Source organism: Aquarana catesbeiana, linkage group LG03, assembly GCF_042186555.1.
Source record: "Aquarana catesbeiana isolate 2022-GZ linkage group LG03, ASM4218655v1, whole genome shotgun sequence".
Classification (NCBI taxonomy): domain Eukaryota; kingdom Metazoa; phylum Chordata; class Amphibia; order Anura; family Ranidae; genus Aquarana; species Aquarana catesbeiana.
Genome location: NC_133326.1, coordinates 333,053,248 through 333,073,442, shown reverse-complemented (window position 1 = coordinate 333,073,442; position 20,195 = coordinate 333,053,248). Strand labels below are relative to the sequence as shown.

Genomic DNA, 20,195 nt, shown 5'->3' with positions numbered 1-20,195 from the left:
TTTTTCTGACCGACAGGGCTGCGTGCTCGGATAAGGCTCTGGATTTGGGGGGGACCCCTGCGCCGTTTTTCGGCGGAACCCATGCCGGTTTCTTTTCAAAATTTTGGCGCAGAGTTCCCTCTCGATCATCTGAGCACAAGTCGCATGCCAAAGTCAGATCATGCAAGACGGCGATCTGACTTTGATCCGACTTCAATGATAGTCAATGGGCTGAAGTAGGATCAAAGTTGGAACAGAGTAGTACAGGGAGCATTTTCAAAGTTGGACCGACTTGTGTCGGACCAGTTAGGACGGCTCCCATAGGGAAACATTGATTTTCACACATCATGCGACATGAGCTCCCAATGTCGGAGTGTTTGACGCACTAGTGTGAACCCAGTCTAAAAATGACTTTAAAACCCAATCAGCTGTAGCTAATCGCCTTCTCAATGGCACACACAAAGCCATTGACTTTTAAATGTGATCAGCTGTGGTTGATTTGATTAGCTCAGCATGAAAAGAGCTTTTCTGGCACATTTCAGACCCTGGTAGTGCATCAGAAGTAAACCATCCACTATGGATAAGGCAGTGTCAAAAGATCTCTGGGATAAAGTTGTGCCACAAGTCAGCTGTATAAAACAAAAAATTCAAGGCCTTATTCATGCCTAGCCGCAAAGTGGAGGGTATTTGGTATAACACAGACCCTCCCTGGATCAGGCTGTCTCTCCAAACTGGATTAAGGAGCTGTAAGGAAACCTTTCAGAGGCTACCAAGAGGCCTACATCAACTCTAAAGCAGTTGCAGGAATTTGACAGAGTGGTCATTGTGTGCCTATGGCAACAATATCACGTTCTCCACTAATGTGGCTTGTATGGGAGGGTTGCAAGAAAAGCCACTCCAAGAAAGGCCACATGCAGTCACGACGCAGCCTAAAGATTGTAAGGCTACATGGGAAAAGGTGTTATGGTCAGATGGGAATAAAATGTAATTATATGATTTCAGCACCAATCGATATGTCTCTCAGAAATCCAATTCAGTTCACCATCCAAATAACACCATTCCTACAGTAAAATATGGAGGTGGTAAATTCTTGTTATGGGAGTGTTTCTCTGCAGCAGGGACTGATGCACTTGTTGGGATAGAAGGAAAAACAGATGGGGCAAAACTCGATCAACTTCTTGAAGAAATTCTGCCAGAAAGTCGGTTATTGGGAAGGTTTACCTTCCAACATGACAATGACCCATAGCACACAGCAAAAATGATCAGTGTTTGAAGGAGAAAAGTGTCCTTGCATGGCCTGGTCAGAGCCCAGACTTAAACCTCATTGAAAATCTGTGGATTGAATTGAAGACTGGCAGTCCACGAACTGTCACCATCACGTTTAACTGAACTGGAGCAGTGCTGCAAATATTGCAAAGTCTAGATCTACAAAGTTAGTAGACATATCTTAAGACTAAAGGCTGTAATTAAAGTAAAAGCTTGTTCAACAAGATACTGACATAAGGTAAGGTTTTTCCAACTTGGTGTTTTTCTGTTTTTTCTTTTTTTTTCTTTAAGTTGCACTAGTAAACCCAGCTGGATAAAACAATTTTTCAGGCTGCAACAAAATGATTTTAAAGGGGGGATTCTTTTCTATACCCACTGTATATACAGTAGTTTCCCGACCACTGAGATGTTCCCACACTAGGCATTATATCTTGTGTTCTACACTAACTGATTTTTTTTTTTTTTTTTCTCTTTCAGGCTGCATCCAGCTTCTGTGAATACAGTGGCCTGGAACTGGAGTCTACTCTCTGGGGTGATGGAAAGAAAGGTATGCCTATCAGTGGTCCCCGACCTTTTCGACACCAGGGACCGTTTTCATGGCAGCCAATTTTCCCAGGGACGTGTTTGTGGGGATGGGATAGGATATTCAGTCTGTCCTCAGCCCCCTTCACAGCACAGTCCCCCTTTTATATTAAAGTGCCCCTAACAATCACAGCCTCCTCCCTCAGTGCCCCTGCAGTCTGCTCCTCCTTCCCTCTCTCTCTCCATTCTAATCTCTTCCTCCTCCTGCTTAGAACTCCTACCTTTAGCAGGTCAGAGGCTGTGCTCAGTCTGTGTCCTCTACCGGCTCCCCCTCCCGCCCATCGATGTAATCCTATGAGCCGGGTAGGAGGAGCTCTCCTCTCACCCCCTGCCCTGCTACTAGGAGGACATCGTTTGGTGCGTGGAGGAGCCGGGAGAGGACACGGGCATGGCCACACAGCAGGTGGTGAGCGGTGACTGCATCACCACTCACCTCCCGCTGTGTGGCCCTGGTCATCAACAGGCTGCAGACCGGTGTCTTGCCGAATAAGTTCCTTCGGCGGATAGGTTCCCCCCCCCTGTACTGCGCAGGCGCGGCGCCTGCGCAGTACGTACTACTGTCGGCCGCCGGAGATAGCCGAAGCTCAAACGCTTCAATCAGCTGTACACGGCGCCTGCGCTCTGGGTCCAGGTTCTTTCCCCACTATCCAAGTGGACCTAGAGGGGGAATCTAAAAGTGCCGAGCGCAGCGAGGCCGTGCCCAAAGCGTGGCGAGCGAAGCGAGCCCGCGAGGGTCCCTCTTATAGGCGCCGTGTACAGCTGATTTTCAGCTGTTCCGCTTCGGCTATTTCCGCCGCCTTCTACTGCGCATGCGCAGTAGAGGGGGGAACTAATCCGCCGAGCGGAACTTTCTCGGCAGAACACCGGCACTGGCCTTGGGGGTTGGGCACCTTTGGTCTATATATGCTTCAGATTAACCTTAAAACATTTGTACACTTAGATTTTTCACAAGCTGCATATTCCTTATCAGACATTAAAGCGTAAGTGCAGCCAAAATCAAACAGAAAAATTGGCATAAGGGATGTAATTTAGTCACTAGGATGTGTTCCCTATGTGAATTCCTCTTCTGTTGATGAACCTCTCCCTGTAGGTTTTTCTGCTCCCAGCCAGATGGTGTCCTCTTTCAAAAAAAAGAATACTGAGATGGCCAACTATCTCCATATTACCATATATGTGATCTTTTGTCTTTTGCTGCCACCATATGTAATTTATTTATACTAATTGTTAAAATATAATAAACAAATTTGACAAAAGATGGCCAATTAGATTTATGGAGACTGCTACTTTGGGATTCTGTGAAGTCACATTGGAGAGGGCAGTGTCATTCAGGTTGACTCTCTCCTGCGCCATGGTGACCTTTCCATAGGCATTCCCCAGACTGAATGGCAGGCATGTTCGTCCTGAAGGGGGATGGCTTTTGAATTGCTTATGTCCAGCATAGTCAATGAACTGGAAGTTCTTTTCTCCTTTGGGCAGATGGCATCCTGCACAAATCCATGTGGCAGGGCCCCAGGTTTTCAGAATCCAGACACCTTAGAGGGGACACCTGTGGGAGGGAGACAGAGCAATGAGCAGAGCCAGAATGCAGGCATTTTTCATCTGCAATCCATGTGGTGCACCCACATGAGGCAGATTCCACTATTTGGTTGCTGTAGCAGGCTTAGACGCAAGCACCAGTGACTTAAAAGTAGATTCTAGCTACTGCTATCGCCTTCCTATTGTGCCCCCACAAGTTGTTTAGCAACAAATGTGTACTGTAGCATTGGGTTGCACTTGATATGGTAGCAGTTGACCTTTTTATCTTTTGCATGAGGTGCAAGCATTTCAAACTATCTACTTACTAGGGCCTTTTTGCTATGTTGCAGGCCAAAGCTCCTGAGGAGTTCTCAATGGCAATACTGGGCTGTCAAAAAGTAAATGGCAAGTTGCCAACTGAAGACCTGCAGGAGCTTTGAAAAGGCCTCCATGGCATGCCAGGCTTTGAAGAGGAACAGACCTGGCTTTCTATAATGTACAAAGGCTTACAGACCAAAAAGTTGCTTTTCCTTAGTTTTTTGTTTAAAGTTCAAAAAAAAAAAAAATTGCTTATGAGTGGGCCGATCTGTTCCTGTGTAGAGTGAAGATTCCCCTTTTACAGAGGAAGATGCAAAATTGTGACACAATTGCCGAAAGTTAGACAATTCCCTGTCAAGTTTCTAAGATCATTTTTCTCTTTTCTGGACACCGCTTGCTGTCAGGGTTTTTGCCCAGGGCCTTTCTTGATCAGTGCAGATCCCACCTTCTGTCAAAGACCTCAATTTTTGAATCTCTTCTGTTACTTTCTAAAGCAGTGTCCAGCAGGCTGAATAAGGATTCCTCCATCCATGTGGATAAAGGAACCCTCTCCCCTGCTGAGACATTGCATTCTGACAGCGGGACCTGCTGCTGTCAGAATACACTGATCTGCAGCTGCTGATTAACAAGTTTTCCAGCATGATCAACTTCTGTCAAAAAGGACATGAGGGACAACAGCCACATTAGTTCTGGTCAAGGGGCCAAAGGGGATAGTTGCTTGGTTTACCACTTCTCCCTTTTAGTCTGTGTTCTGCCCATACAGTACATAATAGCATTGGTGGAAGCACTGTTGACTCTGAGATGCAAGGGAATTAAAGCAATTCAGTATTTGGACAGCCCACTTTTTTCTTTTGTAGAGTGTTTTACACCATCACTGCTAAATTTGCAAACTGACATACATTATCTCACAAAAGTGAGTACACCCCTCCATATTTTTGTAAGTATATTATCTTTTCATGTGACATTGTAGAAATTACACTTTGCTACAATGAATAGTGTGTGTGTGTGGCTTGTATAACAGTGTAAATTTGCTGTCCCCTCAAAATAACTCGCACAGCCATTAATGTCTAAACCACTGTCAACAAAAGTGAGTACACCCCTAAGTAAAAATGTCCAAATTGAGCCCAATTAGCCATTTTCCCTCCCTGGTGTTGTGGCTCATTAGTGTTACAAGGTCTCAGGTGTTAAATTTTGGTGTTGGGCTACTGGTTACTGGTAGTTCAACCTCATGGCAAAACTCTGAGGATCTGAAAAAGTTGTTGCTCTACATAAAGATGGCCGGCCTAGGCTATAAGGAGATTGGCAAGACACTGAAACTGAGCTGCAGCATGGTGGCCAAGACCATACAGCGATTTTAACAGGACAGGTTCCACTCAGAACAGGCCTCACCATGGTCGACCAAAGAAGTTGAGTGCACGTGCTCAGTGTCATATCCAGAGGTTGTCTTTGGGGAAATAGATGTATGAGCGCTGCCAGCATTGCTGCAGAGGTTGAAGAGGTGTGTGTGTCAGCCTGTCGGTGCTCAGACCATAAGCCATACGTCTATTTCCCTAAAGACAACCTCTGGATATGACGCTGAGCACGTGCACGCAATTTCTTTGGTCAACCATGGTGAGGCCTGTTCTGAGTGGAACCTGTCCTGTTAAAATCGCTGTATGGTCTTGGCCACCATGCTGCAGCTCCGTTTCAGGGTCTTGCCAATCATCAAATTGGTCTGCATGGCTGCCATCCCAGAAGGAAGCATCTTAAGATGATGCACAAAGCCTGCAAACAGTTTGCTGAAGACAAGCAGACTAAAGACATGGAATACAGGAACCATGTCCTGTGGTCTGATGAGACCAAGAAACTTATTTGGTTCACATGGTGTAAAGCATGTGTGGCGGCAGCCAAGTGTCTTGCCTACAATTGAGCATGGTGGTGGGAGTGTCATGGTCTGGGGCTGCATGAGTGCTGCTGACACTGGGGAGCTACAGTTCATTGCCTAAACCATGAATGCCAACATGTACTGTGACATACGGAAGCAGAGCATGATCCCCCTCCCTTGGGAGACTGGGCCGCAGGGGGCAGTATTCCAACATAATGACCCCAAACACCTCCAAGACGACCACTGCCTTGCTAAAGAAGCTGAAGAAAAAGGTGATGGACTGGCCAAGCATGTCTCCAGACCTAAACCCTATTGAGCATCTGTGGGGCATCCTTAAACTGAAGGTGGAGGAGCGCAAGGTCTCTAACATCCACCAGCTTCATGGAGTGGAAGATGACTACAGTGGCAACCCGTGAAGCTGCTGGTGAACTCCATGCCCAAGAGGGTTAAGGCAGTGCTGGAAAATGGTGGCCACACAAAATATTGACACTTTGGGCCCAATTTGGACATTTTCACTTAAGGGTGTAAGGGTGTGTTTTATACAAGCTGTACACTCACTACTTGTAGCAAAGTGTAATTTCTTCAGTGTTGTCACATGAAAAGATGTATAATAAAATGGTTACAAAAAATGTAAATGTCAGGGGTGTACTCTTGTGAGATATTAGAAGTATTCTAAAAGAATTGGTTTAGCTAATCTACAACCTTTCCAAAGATCAACGTTTTTGGGGTATATAGTGGATTCCATAGTCTTCACAATGGCTTCAGAATTTTCTTCTAGAAGAAACAATCAAGTAGTCATAACCCTGCACTCCTCTTCATGATTTGCTTTATGAGAAATCTTGAGAATCCTAGGTCCATTGACCTCAGCAATTCTGGCAAAGCTATGGGCATGGTTGCATTGGACCCCAGCATTTCTCATTGAATAACTACAGTTAACAGCTGGATTTCTTTGTACAAAAAAAGTTTCAACCTGGCTCGTGCCCCCATTCCATTCTGCTACCATATACTTAGCGCAACCGAATACTTAGTACACACCTGTGCTGCCCAGCCTCCTCACTGTAAATTATTTTGATACTGTGTGGGGAAGGAGGGGAGCACCGGGGAAGAGGGAGTTGGGAGCTAAAATATTCGAGTAGACACCACTATAAACAATGAAATTTCAAGTCCAGATTGAACCCTTTTGGGCTGGGTAGTACTCAAAACTACAAATCCACTTTATTTTATTTTTTTTCTTTAATCCAGGAGTCCGTTTTGGGGAGGAGCCAGGTCTCCACAGGAGTCAAACTTCCTATCAACATTCTGTAACTGAGAGCCATAAAATTAGTTTTACAACGCTGAAGCTCCCTCCTTCAGGTTCAACCTAACCAGGATGCAGTCAGAACAATACAATTTTGATACTTTCCTGGGTGGAAACTTGCATTCAGTTCTCTTGGATGTCTCTGAACCCAGAAATCTTTCAAAATCTCACAATGTTGGGGAAAACCAGACATGGACATCCGGCCTCCAGGTTCAACAACCTGAACAAATTGTGGCAAAGATCAGGGATCCTCTAGCTTTCACAGAAGATGCTCAGCTGGTTCCATGGGTTCAATTCTATTTAGACCCCTTTCACACTGGGATGTTTTTCTGATGCTTTTGGGCTAAAAATGGCGCCTGAAAAATACCTCCCCTGCAGTCTCGGTGTGAGAGCCCGAGTGGTTTCACACTGAGGCGATGCACTGGCAGGACGTTAAAAAAAAAAAGTCCTGCAAGCAGCATCTTTTGGAGCCGTGTATTCAACGCTTCTGCTAATTAAAATGAATGGGCACTGCTGTTGAAGTGCCTGCAAAGCTCTTCGGCAGTGGCACTACACGGGGCATTTAACCCCTTCATCGGCAGCCAGTGGGGGTTAAAAGCACCCTGTTGGTGGCCAAATAACGCTGCTAAAACTAGCGGCGTTTTACCGTCAACACCCGCCCGCACCAGTCTGAAAGCAGCCTTAGTTTATGCCTTCTCTTCGATGATTATCCTCCCTTGACTGCTGTGCAAGATAAGATGTTCCAATGATGCTCATTGAACCAAAGTGGTACAGACTTCTAATGGACAAGCTTTGGTATCTTGGCTAACAGACCAGACTTATTAGCCCAAAGCTCCCTATTCCACCCTGCATTGCAGTCTCTGGCTTTAAAGCATGTGGCCGCTGGATGTGCTGTATGAACTGCATGCAGCTTAGGCTACATACAGTATGCAGCACTTTTTCAGGTGTGAGATGAGACTTTTGTCTTGGAACAAAATAGCGTTGGTTCGAGTGGCGCTCAGCCATTCATAATTCTGAAACATCCGCTGATTGACAGTCAGAGATGGGCTGATTCAATCAATCAGATGAAGCTTTGTGTTCATTGATCAAATATAATGCTTTCTATGAATGGCTGAGCAATGTTCCGTCTGACACTTTTTTTTGGTCTAGGTGTGCGACAGGGAGGCTTCCTCTCGCACTTGGAATACAGTGCTGTAGCCTCACTTTTTTTTTTTTTTTTTTTTTTTCTCCCAGCACTGAGCGAAACATGTTATGCGTCTTGTGCATTTCGGGTGGCAGGACTGCTATGGGTCTGGGGTGCCATTGAGAAATAATGGCACCGCGACTGCATTTCCAAAAACGTGGGAAGAAACTTGTGTTTATGCTCGCGTTACTGGAATGCTCCAGGTATAAATGCGGCCTTGGTGTAAAAAAAATGCTTTTGTGTGAGTAGTGGGTGGTATCCTACATTTGTTCAGGGATGTGTAGATGGGGGGGGGGGGGGGGGGATAGACCAAGTACTACCTGTGCTGTTTACCCCTGCAGTGTAACCCAAGTACAGGATATACATGTTTTCCTGCACAACCTTTCTAGGTTTGCCTTGGTATAAAGGTATGAACACATTTCTGTATGTGGTATCTTGCTGCCAGAGGGAAAAGGAGAGCAATCTAATTTTAGGAATGCATGTTGTGGAAGTTGAGTTTGGCCATGTGTGATTTGTTGCTCCTGCTATGAGTCAAGCAGGAATGTGCATTATCCATTATTCTGGATGATTTGGAAAAACCAAGCTAGTTACCTGGTAACTCAATTTTCAGGAATCAAGGACCCCAGGATGTTCTTGTTGGTGGCCGTTGGTTCATGCATTTTATTGGGGTTTCCAGCTGCTTCTGTCCTCTTATTGTGGATCATGCGTTTGTGTGTGATATGTGGTTAGTAAAGGAACTTGTAAGAAATCTGTTTTTAACCTGGATAGCTGTCTAGCCTGAGGGTGTTTTTTTTTTTTTTTTCTTTTCTTAGGAAGCACATACTTGCTACCTTTTCCTCCACTATGTAGTACAGACACTGGATGATGACTATCAAATCCACCTGCATCGAAGAAGCTTTCAGAAAAGCTTATGTAAAGCCATGCTGTCTTGTGACAAGGCCAATATCAAGTGAGTGTTTCCAACAAGAAGTGGTTAAGCTGCGTTTGACACCTGCCAACTGTCCCCCTTAAGGTGCAATAGGCAATGTACGGGGGTGTTTACATGCTGCGGCCACAATGTTGTTGGCTCGACTTGTGATACCAAATGCTACATTCAAGTCAAAAGGGAAGTGCCGCATGTGCCCTGCAACCGCATGCAATACACATTGCAACATTTGTCAGCAAAAATGGGGTTAATATCTGTCAGCCTCTGGAGCGTAATCCAAATGCAGACCAGGCTTCAGACACCAGGGAGATTTAGATGCAAGCCTAAATCTACCCTTATTTTTTTTTTTTTTTTTTTTCCCCATTTTTAACAAGTAGCCAGGCAGCAGCTGCAGCCGGTGGGAGGAGATGGAGGGAAAGCCAGCCAGGAGACATGCAGGGTGGGGGGGGGCTGGGGATCAGTGGGTGGAGGAGCGCACCTAGCATCAGGGGATTATTTGAGCCTTTTTACACTGTGGCTCCCGTGCAAGTGCTGGGGGGGGGGGGGGCCGCTGGCAAGTGAATCAGGGGCACAGGGGACTGGAGCTGCTGGAGAGGGCGGGCCAGTTGATGGGGTAAGAATCAATGCGGGGGGGAGGGCAAGCAGTGTGGTGGTGTAAGCATTTTAATGGGGCAGTGCAGCAGGGGATGTGGAGGGGCGAGAGGCAGCATAGTGAGGGGAGGGGGAGGCAGCGAAGCAGGGGGAGGCATTTTAGGTGAATAGCTCTGATCATCGGCTTATCAGAGCTATTTTGTTCAGAGTCTGCTGAAAACTTCTGCTATAAGTTCATGGTCACTGGAGTGATTATGAGCTTCTAGCAGAAGGTATGTCACACCCATACGGAGTATGGACCTGGCCAGCATGAAGCAGTGCTGTAAGTCTGTACGGAGCTGGCAGCGAAAGGGTTAAACAATCCTTCCTTCAGTCAGTCTGCAGCCCACAATAAAAGCAATTTTCACTGACCATCGGCTTATCAGAGCTATTTTGACTACGGCTTATCAGAGCTAATTTTCTGATCATCGGCTTATCAGAGCTATTTTGTTCAGAGTCTGCTGAAAACTTCTGCTATAAGTGATCATCGGGTTATCAGAGCTAATTCAATTCAATATTCAGCTGTGCATGAACCCATACAGATGTCTTTTTCGAATCACCCCTGAACGCACAATGAAATGCGGGTTTGAAATCGTGCAAGTTCAGCTGAACACGCACAATTTCAATCCTGCCTTCAGTGTGAAGGAAAACTGACAATGTCGGGTACCACTCAGATGCCTAATGATCAAGCTGCTCCCACCCTCTCCACAGCTCGGTGCTTCAGTGAGCGCTGGAAAGGCAGAGCAGTCACTGCTCTCGGCTCTGAATGCATTCCTATGGACAGGTCGGTCTAAACTGACTTGTGTCTGTTTACACCTGCCTACCTCCGGGTCCAGTCAGATCTGCTAAATAAAAAAAAAATAAATACATCGATCTGCCTGAATTGAGAGGGAGCTAATGGGGTGTAAATGAACAGCAGAGTCTTTTTTACTCCTGGACATCCCTAGAGCAGACCAGGCTCTGTCCATATCTGCACTGCAGAAACTGATCGGACATAGGTGTGTTGTCTGCTGTGCTCCGTTCAGCGCGGTATCTGATCAGCCCCATGTGAAAAGGTCCTGAAGGGCTGCTCAGGCATGTGAAATGACATGTTCCCCCTGCCTTTCTATCGTCACCCCATGTGATCCCTGCATCATTTAAGAGACTGGATCTAGCAGGGGTCATGTATCTGGTTTCCTCAGGCCAGGTGAGTTCACTCATACGGGGACAAGATCTTGCATACTCTTTACTTTCAATAGGTTTTTATTTTCAATTAAGTCATACAGATTATGCATTGACACATTAAAAATGCACAGGAGGGAATGCCTCCTTGAACACGAGACATAAAGGTTACATTTTAAAGCATATAACATACGATGTCTCAACCTTAATGGCTATTGGGGGGGGGGGTCAACCTGATAACTATCAATACCCAAACACTAAATACTCAGTCTCCATGTCTTGCCCCTAAAACATCACGGGTCCTTTCCCCATCCCCGGCACCCCTGACGGGATCTAACTGTGCCGGGCGGGGAAATTTCCCTACTTCTCCTCTGCCCACTTGGGCTGAGCCAACAGGAGTATTGAGGAGGTTGTGAATCCCCGTAAGCGAGGGAGGCTACCGTATGGTAGCTTCATATTGATTTATCACCAATTAGCTATTTGATGAGAGGTAGTAGACAGAAAGAAGATATGAAAGAGAGGGGAAAAAAGAGTGAGGCGGGAAGGAAGGTAAAGGGGGTCCTCAGGGTGGATGAGGAGGGAGGAGTTTATCTGTGTGCCTCTAGTAGAACTGTAGGATGAGTTTGTCTAGGAGTGGGTTAGGAGTTGTTGCGCCCCTGAACACCCGGTATGAGGGAAGTTCCCATATATTGGGCCCAAGGTTCCCATATTGTTTGGAATTTCGTGGAGGTGTTTGTCAGAATGCTGGAAAGTTTTTCTTGGGCCATAATCCACAAAACCTTCCTTTTTACTGCGTTAAACGAGGGCCTCGGCTGTTTCCAGGCTTTGGCAAAGGAGATTTTAGTACCCAGTAATATAAAGTTGATCAATGTTTGGGTAGCCTTAGAAATTCCAGATAGGCTTGCATTGAGAATTGCCACCTCTGGGGACCTAGGGACCTGGCAAGCTGTCACTTTGTAAATCATTGAGAAGACTTTTCTCCGAAGTGCGAATTTTGGGGCATTCCCACCAAATGTGGGCCATTGTGCCCAGGTGTTGGCATCCTCTGAAGCATAAGGGGTTTGCTGAGGGATAAATTGCTGCTAACCTGGTAGGGGTCAGGTACCATCTGGTTATCAGTTTGATGCTTGCCTCCATTAAGGAGATGTTCTGGATCCCCTTAAAGGATTTAGTTAGTGCTGCTTGCCAAGTCTCCATGTCCCTGCAGCATTGGAAGTCAGCCTCCCAAGCCTTCATATATGTGGTTTTGTCAGTAGGGCAAGTGAGGGCTGAATATATCACCGATATACCCCCCTCTGCTCCATGGCTTGTCCGCACCACTGTTCGTATACAGTAAATTTAGGGGGAAGCGGTTTCTCCTTCCAAATAGTGTGGAGAAAATTAGCAATTTGGTAAAAGCGGAATCGTTCCGATTCGGGGAGGTCCAGGTGTTTGATACATAATTTGAGGGTGAGTGGTCCATTGGGGGTGAAGTGCCCTATCCAGTATAGCCCTTTGTCCAGCCACCATTTGAATGCTGAGATGTCGAGTCCAGGTGGAAAGTCAGGGTTGTGGAATAGGTGAGCTAGAGGTCGTCCCATGGAGACCAGAGCTGTGGATTGCCGGAGGGAGTCCCAAAGGGCGCAGGAGTGGGATAAAGTGGGTGAAAGGATGGGCGGTCTAGATTTAGTCGGGCACCAAAGTATGTAATCTAGCGTATGGTTGGGGATAGCCTGTCGTTCAATAGTCACCCAATCTGGTTTTTCATAGCGTGAGTAAATTGTGGACAATTGGGCTAATCTAGCTGCCAACTAATATTTATGTAAATTTGGGAGACCTAGCCCTCCCTTGCGTCTGTGAATGAATAGGGTGGTCTGAGGAATACGATATCCTTTCTTACCCCATATAAATTGGAGTATTTTACTCTGTAATGCTCGTAGGTGATCTTTCCTGATTGGTATAGGGAGGGAGCGAAAGAAGTAGAGTAGCCTGGGAAGTAAGGTCATCTTAATGGAATTGATCCTACCCAGCCAGGATAGCTTGTGTTTTGACCACAGATTAAGGTCTGCCTCCAGTTTCCTGAAGAGTGAAGGATAATTTTGTGCATAGAGTTTCTGTTTTGGCTGTCAGTGTGATACCTAGGTAGCTAATGGAGGTGTCGCTCCATTTGAATTGGAAGGACTGTTTTAGAGAGGCAACTGTTTGAAGTGGTAAGGAGACATTAAGAGCTTGGGATTTAGAGGAATTAACTTCAAGTCCAGAGATTTTGGCGAAGTTCCTTAACACTAGGCAGAGATTGGAGTGTAGTGAGGGGGGATGTCAGGAAAAGGAGGATGTCATCGGCAAATAGCCCACATTTGTGCGTCTGGTCTCCACAGGTCACCCCTTTGATATCAGGGTTTTGTCGAACTGCGATTGCTAAGGTTTCTATGGCTATAGCGAATATAAGGGGAGATAAAGGGCACCCTTGCCTGGTGCCACGCAAAATGTCTATTGGTTTGGAGTAATGTCCTTGGAGGCGTATTTGGGCCTTTGGTTGTGAATAGAGAGCATGCAGAAGTCCCAGGAAGCGATCGCCGAATCCCCACCTCTCCAGCACAGTGAAGATGTAGTGCCAGGAGACCGTGTCAAAGGCCTTCTGCAGGTCTAATGATGGAAGAAATCTCGATTTGGTTCGGTCCCCCTTCCCAGTTTGTAGAATCAAGGTGATATCTATTGCCCTCCTAATTTGGTCAGGACCTTGTCTCCCGGGTATAAATCCTACCTGGTCCTTATGTATATATTGAGTAATAAAGGATGATAACCTGTTAGCCATTATTTTGGTGAGTACTTTTAGGTCATTGAGTGAGATCAGTCTGTAGTTGCTAACGTCTTCGTGGTTTTTGTCAGGTTTGGGTATGACCGTGATTAAAGCAGTATTGAGGTGAATGTCTAGGGGGGGTTCCATTGGTTTTGGAGTTAAAGGTCAGGTGAGGTGCTAGAATGGTCGCGAAAGATTTATAGTATGCTACAGAGAGACCATCAGGACCCGGAGCTGACCCCCTTCTAAGATCTTTTATGACCCCCAATACCTCCTCCTCTGTGATGGGTGTTTCCATCCTTTGTTTGTGGACATCTTTTAGGGAGGGTAGGGGAATACCCTCCAGGAACTTGGGGATTAAGTCCGCGGTTGGCGTAGCTGTTTGGCTATATAATTTAGAGTAAAAACCCTGGAAAGCTTCTAGTATCTTGGAAGGGTTAGTCGTGGGGGGTTGACCATTTATCCTGAGTTTGGGTAAAGTGTGGATCTTGATGGGGGGGAGACCGCTTTTTCGCTAGGAGGGGGCCTATTTTGTCTGCCTGTGTGTAAAATTTCTGTCCGTTCAAGCGAACGGCCTTTTCGACCTTGGATGTGAGTGCTAGATTGAGATCAAGTCTGGCTTTATCAATGAGGGAGATGGGGGTCTTGGAAGGGTCTTTTTTATGGGAAGCCTTCAGTGTGGTATATTCCCTGTCTAACCGAATTAGATCTGCTTTCTGTGCTCGTTTGATTTGAGTGGCAATCTGGATGAGTTTACCCCTTATAAAAGCTTTATGTGCAGCCCATAGCGTTTCGGGAGAAGTGTCCTCTGATTTATTGAATTCAAAATACTCTTGTAGGGCTTTTTCAAGTTCTGTAACCCTGATGGGATCAGATAACAGCGACTCATTCAGTCTCCAATGTCCCCTGGATCCACCCAGTGTGCCTGTTTTGAGTGTTATGGTGACGATGGAGTGGTCCGAAAGGGCCGACTCCCTGATTTGTGCTCTGTGGATTAACGGGAGTAGGGAGGATGGGGTCGGTATGTGGTCAATCTTCGCATATGTGTTATGAGGGGAAGAGTAACGGGTATAGTCCCTTTTGTTGGGGTTAAGTTCCCTCCAAGTGTCAGCTAAGCCGTGGGCATGGATTATCTTTGCGATTCTGAGGCTTTCTTTGGTGGGGCGCGTAAGTTGAGTCCACGGGGGTTTAGATTTGTCTAATCCCTGATCGAACGCTGCGTTCGAATCTCCGCCAAAGATGACCGTTCCCTCCAGTTTCTGAGCGAGGATGCGCATTAGGGAGTCAAAAAATTTTGCTTGTCCTCTATTTGGAGCATAGTAGATCAGGGAATACAGGTGGCCTCCCACTGTGCCCTTGACCAGGAGGAACCTGCCCTCTGGGTCAGCAAATTCAGAGATTTTTACAAATTTTATGTGTTTGGATATTATGATTGCAACTCCCTTGGTTTTGTTGTCAGCGCTCGCTAAGAAAAACTGTGGGAAGTGAGGGTGGAGAAACTTAGGGCTATACCGGGAGGGGAAATGCGTTTCTTGCAGCATGACTGTCTAGCTTGAGATGCTTGTAATAGTCGAGAACCTTTCTTCTCTTAATCTGGGAATTGATTCCCTGGACATTATGGGAAGCTATGTGGAGTTCAGCTACTGGATCGTTAGCCATGGAGCAGTTGAAGTTAAATGCATCGGTTACAGCCCTCACTTACCCGTTGATGCGTGGGAACCTGGACGACAGCATGATGATGATTCCTCCTTCTTTGTTGGGAAGATATCGGGTACTTCCTTGGGGGGGTGTGTGGTGTCTGAAACACAAGATGTGGTTAGGCACATTGTAGTGATTGGGGAGGTGGGGTGGGAGTGCAGGATAGAAAAGAAAAGGTCTCCTAGAAAGGACATAGGGAAGGAGAAACCCCCCCCATGTCCTTCAGAAAAAAAAAAATCAGAATGTCTGGCCCATCTGGGCTCAGACAGCCTAGCCCCTAGAGACCAACGGGTGTCTAAGGGTTAGGTGGGTGCGCAAGTGTTCCTTCACGAAACCGAACGCCCTACAAAAAAACTTGTTCCCTTGAGGGAAAAAAAGAAAGAAAAAAATTTAGAGACCTTTTACCGGTGTATACCAGGTTATCTAAACAGTGTGACTGGATAGTGGCCCTAAACCTCCTCCAAGTGCAATATCCCCCTAGGTCCCTAATCATTCTTTATCACAGCGAAGCGTCTATTGAAGAGACCAAATGAAAATCCCCAATCATGGGGGTTAAATTTCCCCCATGGATAGGTGTGAGGATACAGTCGCTCTGTCTGGAGAGATACAGCTACCTGGAGCTTATTATACATTTCAGTGGGCCAGGAAAAAAGAGGAAAAAATTGAACAAAAACCATAAAACCTGGAACACACAAAGTTCTGAAAATTCGGGAAACTGTGTCCGGTTGGCTAGCATGCCTAAGGAAATAGGCACGAGGGACCCCCCACATTCGTGGGAATGATCAAACCGATCCCTGCTTCACAACCGGGATAGATGAGATGCAGTCCACATCATCACTGGCTTCAAGTTAGGTTGTTGTCTTTGACCTTCTTTGCTTTTCCTGTTGACCACAGGGGAGATTGAGGGCTGGTGGGGGTCTGTCGTTTGTTGGAGTTGATCCCGGCATTGGTTGTGTCCATTTCGGCTTCCTGGGATATGAATTTCAGGTGCAAGAGAATTTTTTCTCCTTCTGGGAGGGAGGAGAAAGCGTATTGTTTCCCCTTTGACAGAGAATTTAACCGCGAACGGGAAGGCCCACTTGTATTTGACGTCTCTTTGGGTGAGAGCGAGAAGCAGGGGTTTCAATGATCTCCTCCTCTGGATCGTGGAGGGTGAGAGATCTGTATTTGGTGTCCCATGCACATCACTGAGTGAGAGGACCTGGCCTGGCTCATCACTTCCTCTTTTACTGTGTAGTGGTGGGGCTTGGCGATAATATCTCTTGGGGTGCTGTCTTTTCTGGGGGGCCCCAAGGCTCTGTGGGCCCTGTCCAATTCAAGGCGGTGAGAGGAGATATTGGGGATTAGTTGTTTAATCAGGTCCTGGACTGCTTCTGGAACATTGTGAATTGTTTCCGGTAGGCCGCGGATTCTGATATTGTATCGTCTTGACCTATTCTCAAGTTCGTCAATACGGGCCATTGCTAGGTCCAATTGATCCTGCACAGTGCTGATGTGCTGTGAGTTTTAGTTAGTGATAGCTATAGTGTCCTCCATTTTGTGTTCGATCGTATTGATCCGAGCTCCTAAATTCATAAAATCTGCCTTCAGGTCCCCTGTGATTTTAGCTGCCGTTTTGTGCAAGGCCTCTGTCCAGTAGTTCAGAGAATCTGTGGAAGAGGGAATCCATGTGAAATGCAGGGTCACTGGCTGGGGAGGCCTGTGTGACCTGAGATAGATCCCAGGTGGGACAGGATGCCGTCACAGAGAGTGATCCTGTAGGGATCCTGTAAAGGCTGGAGAAGGGGTAAGTATAGGTGGGTATCCCGCTTGTCTTCCTGGAGTGAAGTGAGGGGGGATGTGGGGTTGCTCTGACCTGTAGTCCGCCTGGCCTGTGGAGCAGAGGTCCTGTGGCTGTGCTTGTGTAGCGGCGGCCATCTTGGAAGTCCCAGCCGTTCCTGTTCTCTCCAACTGTGGCCACAGGTTACGTTTTACCGGGACCCCGGTCATATGGGGGTGTAGCTGGGACCGTGGGGAATGTCTCCAGTCGCTTTTTGTGATCGGCGGTGCGCTGTGGTCAATGCTGTGGGCGCCGTTGGATCGTGAGGGAGCGGAGCTCTAGGCTATAGCGGCCATCTTGCGAGCCCCGCGCATCCGCACTCCAGATCTTGCATACTCTTTATCTACCAGTTAGGTACCCCGATCATATCCGGTTGCATGTGGTCGCTTGCATGATGCAGCAGTCAGGAGGCGGTACTGATGTTAGATTTTTCGAGACCAGAAATACCTGGGCCTGGTTAGTTTCAGATCAGCTCATAGCGATCACTGTGGATAAACCCAAGGATAGTCGACTTTTACCTTTCCCTAGTACTCCTCTCTCCACGGCCCCGTTCACAAAATTTTGCCGCACCCTACTGCCAACCCTAGGTGGGACCCCAAAGCCTATTCTGGCCATTTTTTGAGGGTAGGGGTGGCTTCTGCTGCTTCTCGCCAACGGAGTCCTTGTTCACGTAGTTAAGAAGTTAGGTAGGTGGAACCCAGCATGCTTCTCCATATGTATCCAGGTTCCACATGTGGAGATGTCACGGGCATTCATGCATTTGGCTTTTATGCTGCATACGGTGACTTTCAATAAATCTGTTTTGCCAGCTCATCCTACTGTCTTTATTTTTGCCCCCTAGACAGACTGACCTTGTGACTACGGCACACCCCAGGTCCCTTCCTGTTTTCCCTTCATACCTTTCCTAATAGTCTACTAGAGACTCTGTGTACAAGTGGGAAGGCTGACTGCAGGTCAGCCTGAATTTGTAGGAGGAGTCGGGCTATATTTAAGCCCGCTCTAGAGCCTCCATTTCCTGTCACTGTTTCTCTTGTGTCCCACCCACAACTTTCCCCTTTCTTTCTATTTCTTCTTTTACTTCTACTTGGGTATGCCCCCTTTAGGCATACTGACCATATGACTGGCACACCCCAGGTCACTTCCTGTTTTCCCTTCCTACCTTTCCCAATACGGTCTACTAGAGACTCCGAGTACAAATCTGTTAGCAGCTGCATGTGAACCATACCACAAGCTTGAGGGGTGTTTCACATTTTGCTTGGCAGTGGCTCCTGCCAGTCTAGACACTCCCTAGAGTGGCAAGTGCATCGCAGGATTATTCCTTGCTCCACCTCCAGAACTTGGTGTGGAGGGGAGTGATTTTAAAGAGGTTTGGGGCTCTTATTTTCGTGTATATTGCATTTCAATGAGGATGGTCTATATGAAATTAGAACTCTGGGATTAAAGTCTTTGGCCCCTTTCATACTGACAGACCGATGGGATATTCATCAGCATGACAACCTTTCTTCATCTGTTAAACCACTTGTAGTGTAATAGAACACCCCCCTTATTTTATCTTTTCTCCCAACTCCCCCCACCCCACCCCACATCTGCTCTGGCCAATCTCTGCTAAACTGCTTTTCTATATTCTAGGAATGTAATTGCCTGGCTTATACACGCTGTTGAAAATGCCTGTGATATTGCTGTCAATAAGGAATTGGATGCACCCTCGGAGTGTGAGCAAAGGTAGGATGTGTTTATCTATTATAAGGAAGAGGGGTTCTTGGTGTTTTTTTTTTTTTTTTTTTTTTTTTTTTTGTGTGATGGATAGACTGAATTAGCGATAATTAGCCATCCTACAAGGGGCATGCATAAGTGTGGCTGCAGAGTGGCTAAGGCTTCTGCCGCCTATTAGCTTTGACAGCTTCCCAGCAGGATAGCTTAGACAGGTTTGGACTTGTATTCCAACGCACCTTAGCTTATTCATGCTCACAGTATACACTACACACAATCCCTAACTACTGCACCCCAATTGAGCATTTTTAGACCAACCTAAATCTACTTTTCAGAAGGGGGGGGGGGGGGGGGGGGAGGAGTCACACATCCATGTTCAATGGGAGGGAGAAATGCCTAGCATCGGTGATCAGGAGGGTGGAAAATGTCAGTTTTCAGTAGAAAAAGCATGGGTTGTGGAACAAAACTTGAGTTTCAGCAGGACTGGAAGCTGTGTTGCATTGGGTCAGGGCTTTGAAGAGTGTAATACTCACCTGATCTGATGGTAGGTGTAGAATCAATGTGTTATGGCTGTAGCATTAGCTATTGGGGTAAAACTGAGAAATTCCTACAATTAACTTGTCAAGAAGTTGGGGGGGGGGGCCTGTATCCTTGTCAGAAATTTACTAATACATTGGCTTTTTTTTTTTTTTTTTTCCCTTCAGGGTGGTGTTCCTGTTACAGCGCATGCTCACTATTGCAGTGGAAGTAGATGACCTACCAGTAACAAACTCAAACAGGATAGCAGATCTCCTTTTTCCTTATGTCATTGTCTTAAAAACAAGGCAACAGAGGTAATTTTTGCACAAAAAAATGTTTACCTTTACCAAACAAAAGCGTAATCGCAAATGATTGCAACTCCACCATGCTACAGATGTGGAACCTTATCGCATCACTAACTGAGAAGAACATGCAGGTCAGCAGTAGCATAGCTATACTTGGTAGAATGTGTGCTTTGCACATTTTATAAATGTTATCTTAAGAAGCAAGTGGTTTAAAAGGCACCTAGCTTTACATAACTTTTTTTTTTTTTCATATAATTTTAAGACTTTTGCAAACACCTAAATATCGGCCAGGAAAGTCCAGTAGCGCAAGTCATCAATGTAGGCAGGATGTATCAATTACATTGGAGCAAAAGCAAATGCTGGATATTTTAGTATTTAGGCATATATGGAAAGAGGGCACAGCCATTTTAGATATGCTGCCCTCTCATATAAATGAGCGTGTGGCAGTTGGAGCTATTTCTTTTCATATTTTGGAAGGATGGTTGGGTATCTGTTTAGATCATTTAGCACCAAGATACTACTCGGTAACCATGTTTCCTTAAATAAAGCTGTCTGTAAAGATGAGATTCTTTATATTTGCCTGTCCAGTGCGCACTCAAATGTTTTGCTTTCATGAATAGCTCCAGGTGCCAGTGCCCCAGCTAT

The 20,195-nt window shown here is 46.3% G+C and overlaps 1 protein-coding gene across 4 annotated transcripts in view; it reads left to right on the top strand.

The window, feature by feature from the left end:
* SIMC1 (SUMO interacting motifs containing 1) overlaps positions 1-20,195 on the top strand; it is a 138,611-nt gene that overhangs the window by 47,306 nt on the left and 71,110 nt on the right. For all 4 annotated transcript variants that reach the window (XM_073620540.1, XM_073620538.1, XM_073620537.1 and 1 more), the window contains 4 exons: positions 1,723-1,792; positions 8,817-8,953; positions 18,646-18,738; positions 19,431-19,559. In XM_073620540.1, coding sequence (XP_073476641.1) covers positions 1,723-1,792; positions 8,817-8,953; positions 18,646-18,738; positions 19,431-19,559 — 429 coding nt within the window. The remainder of the gene's footprint in view (positions 1-1,722; positions 1,793-8,816; positions 8,954-18,645; positions 18,739-19,430; positions 19,560-20,195) is intronic.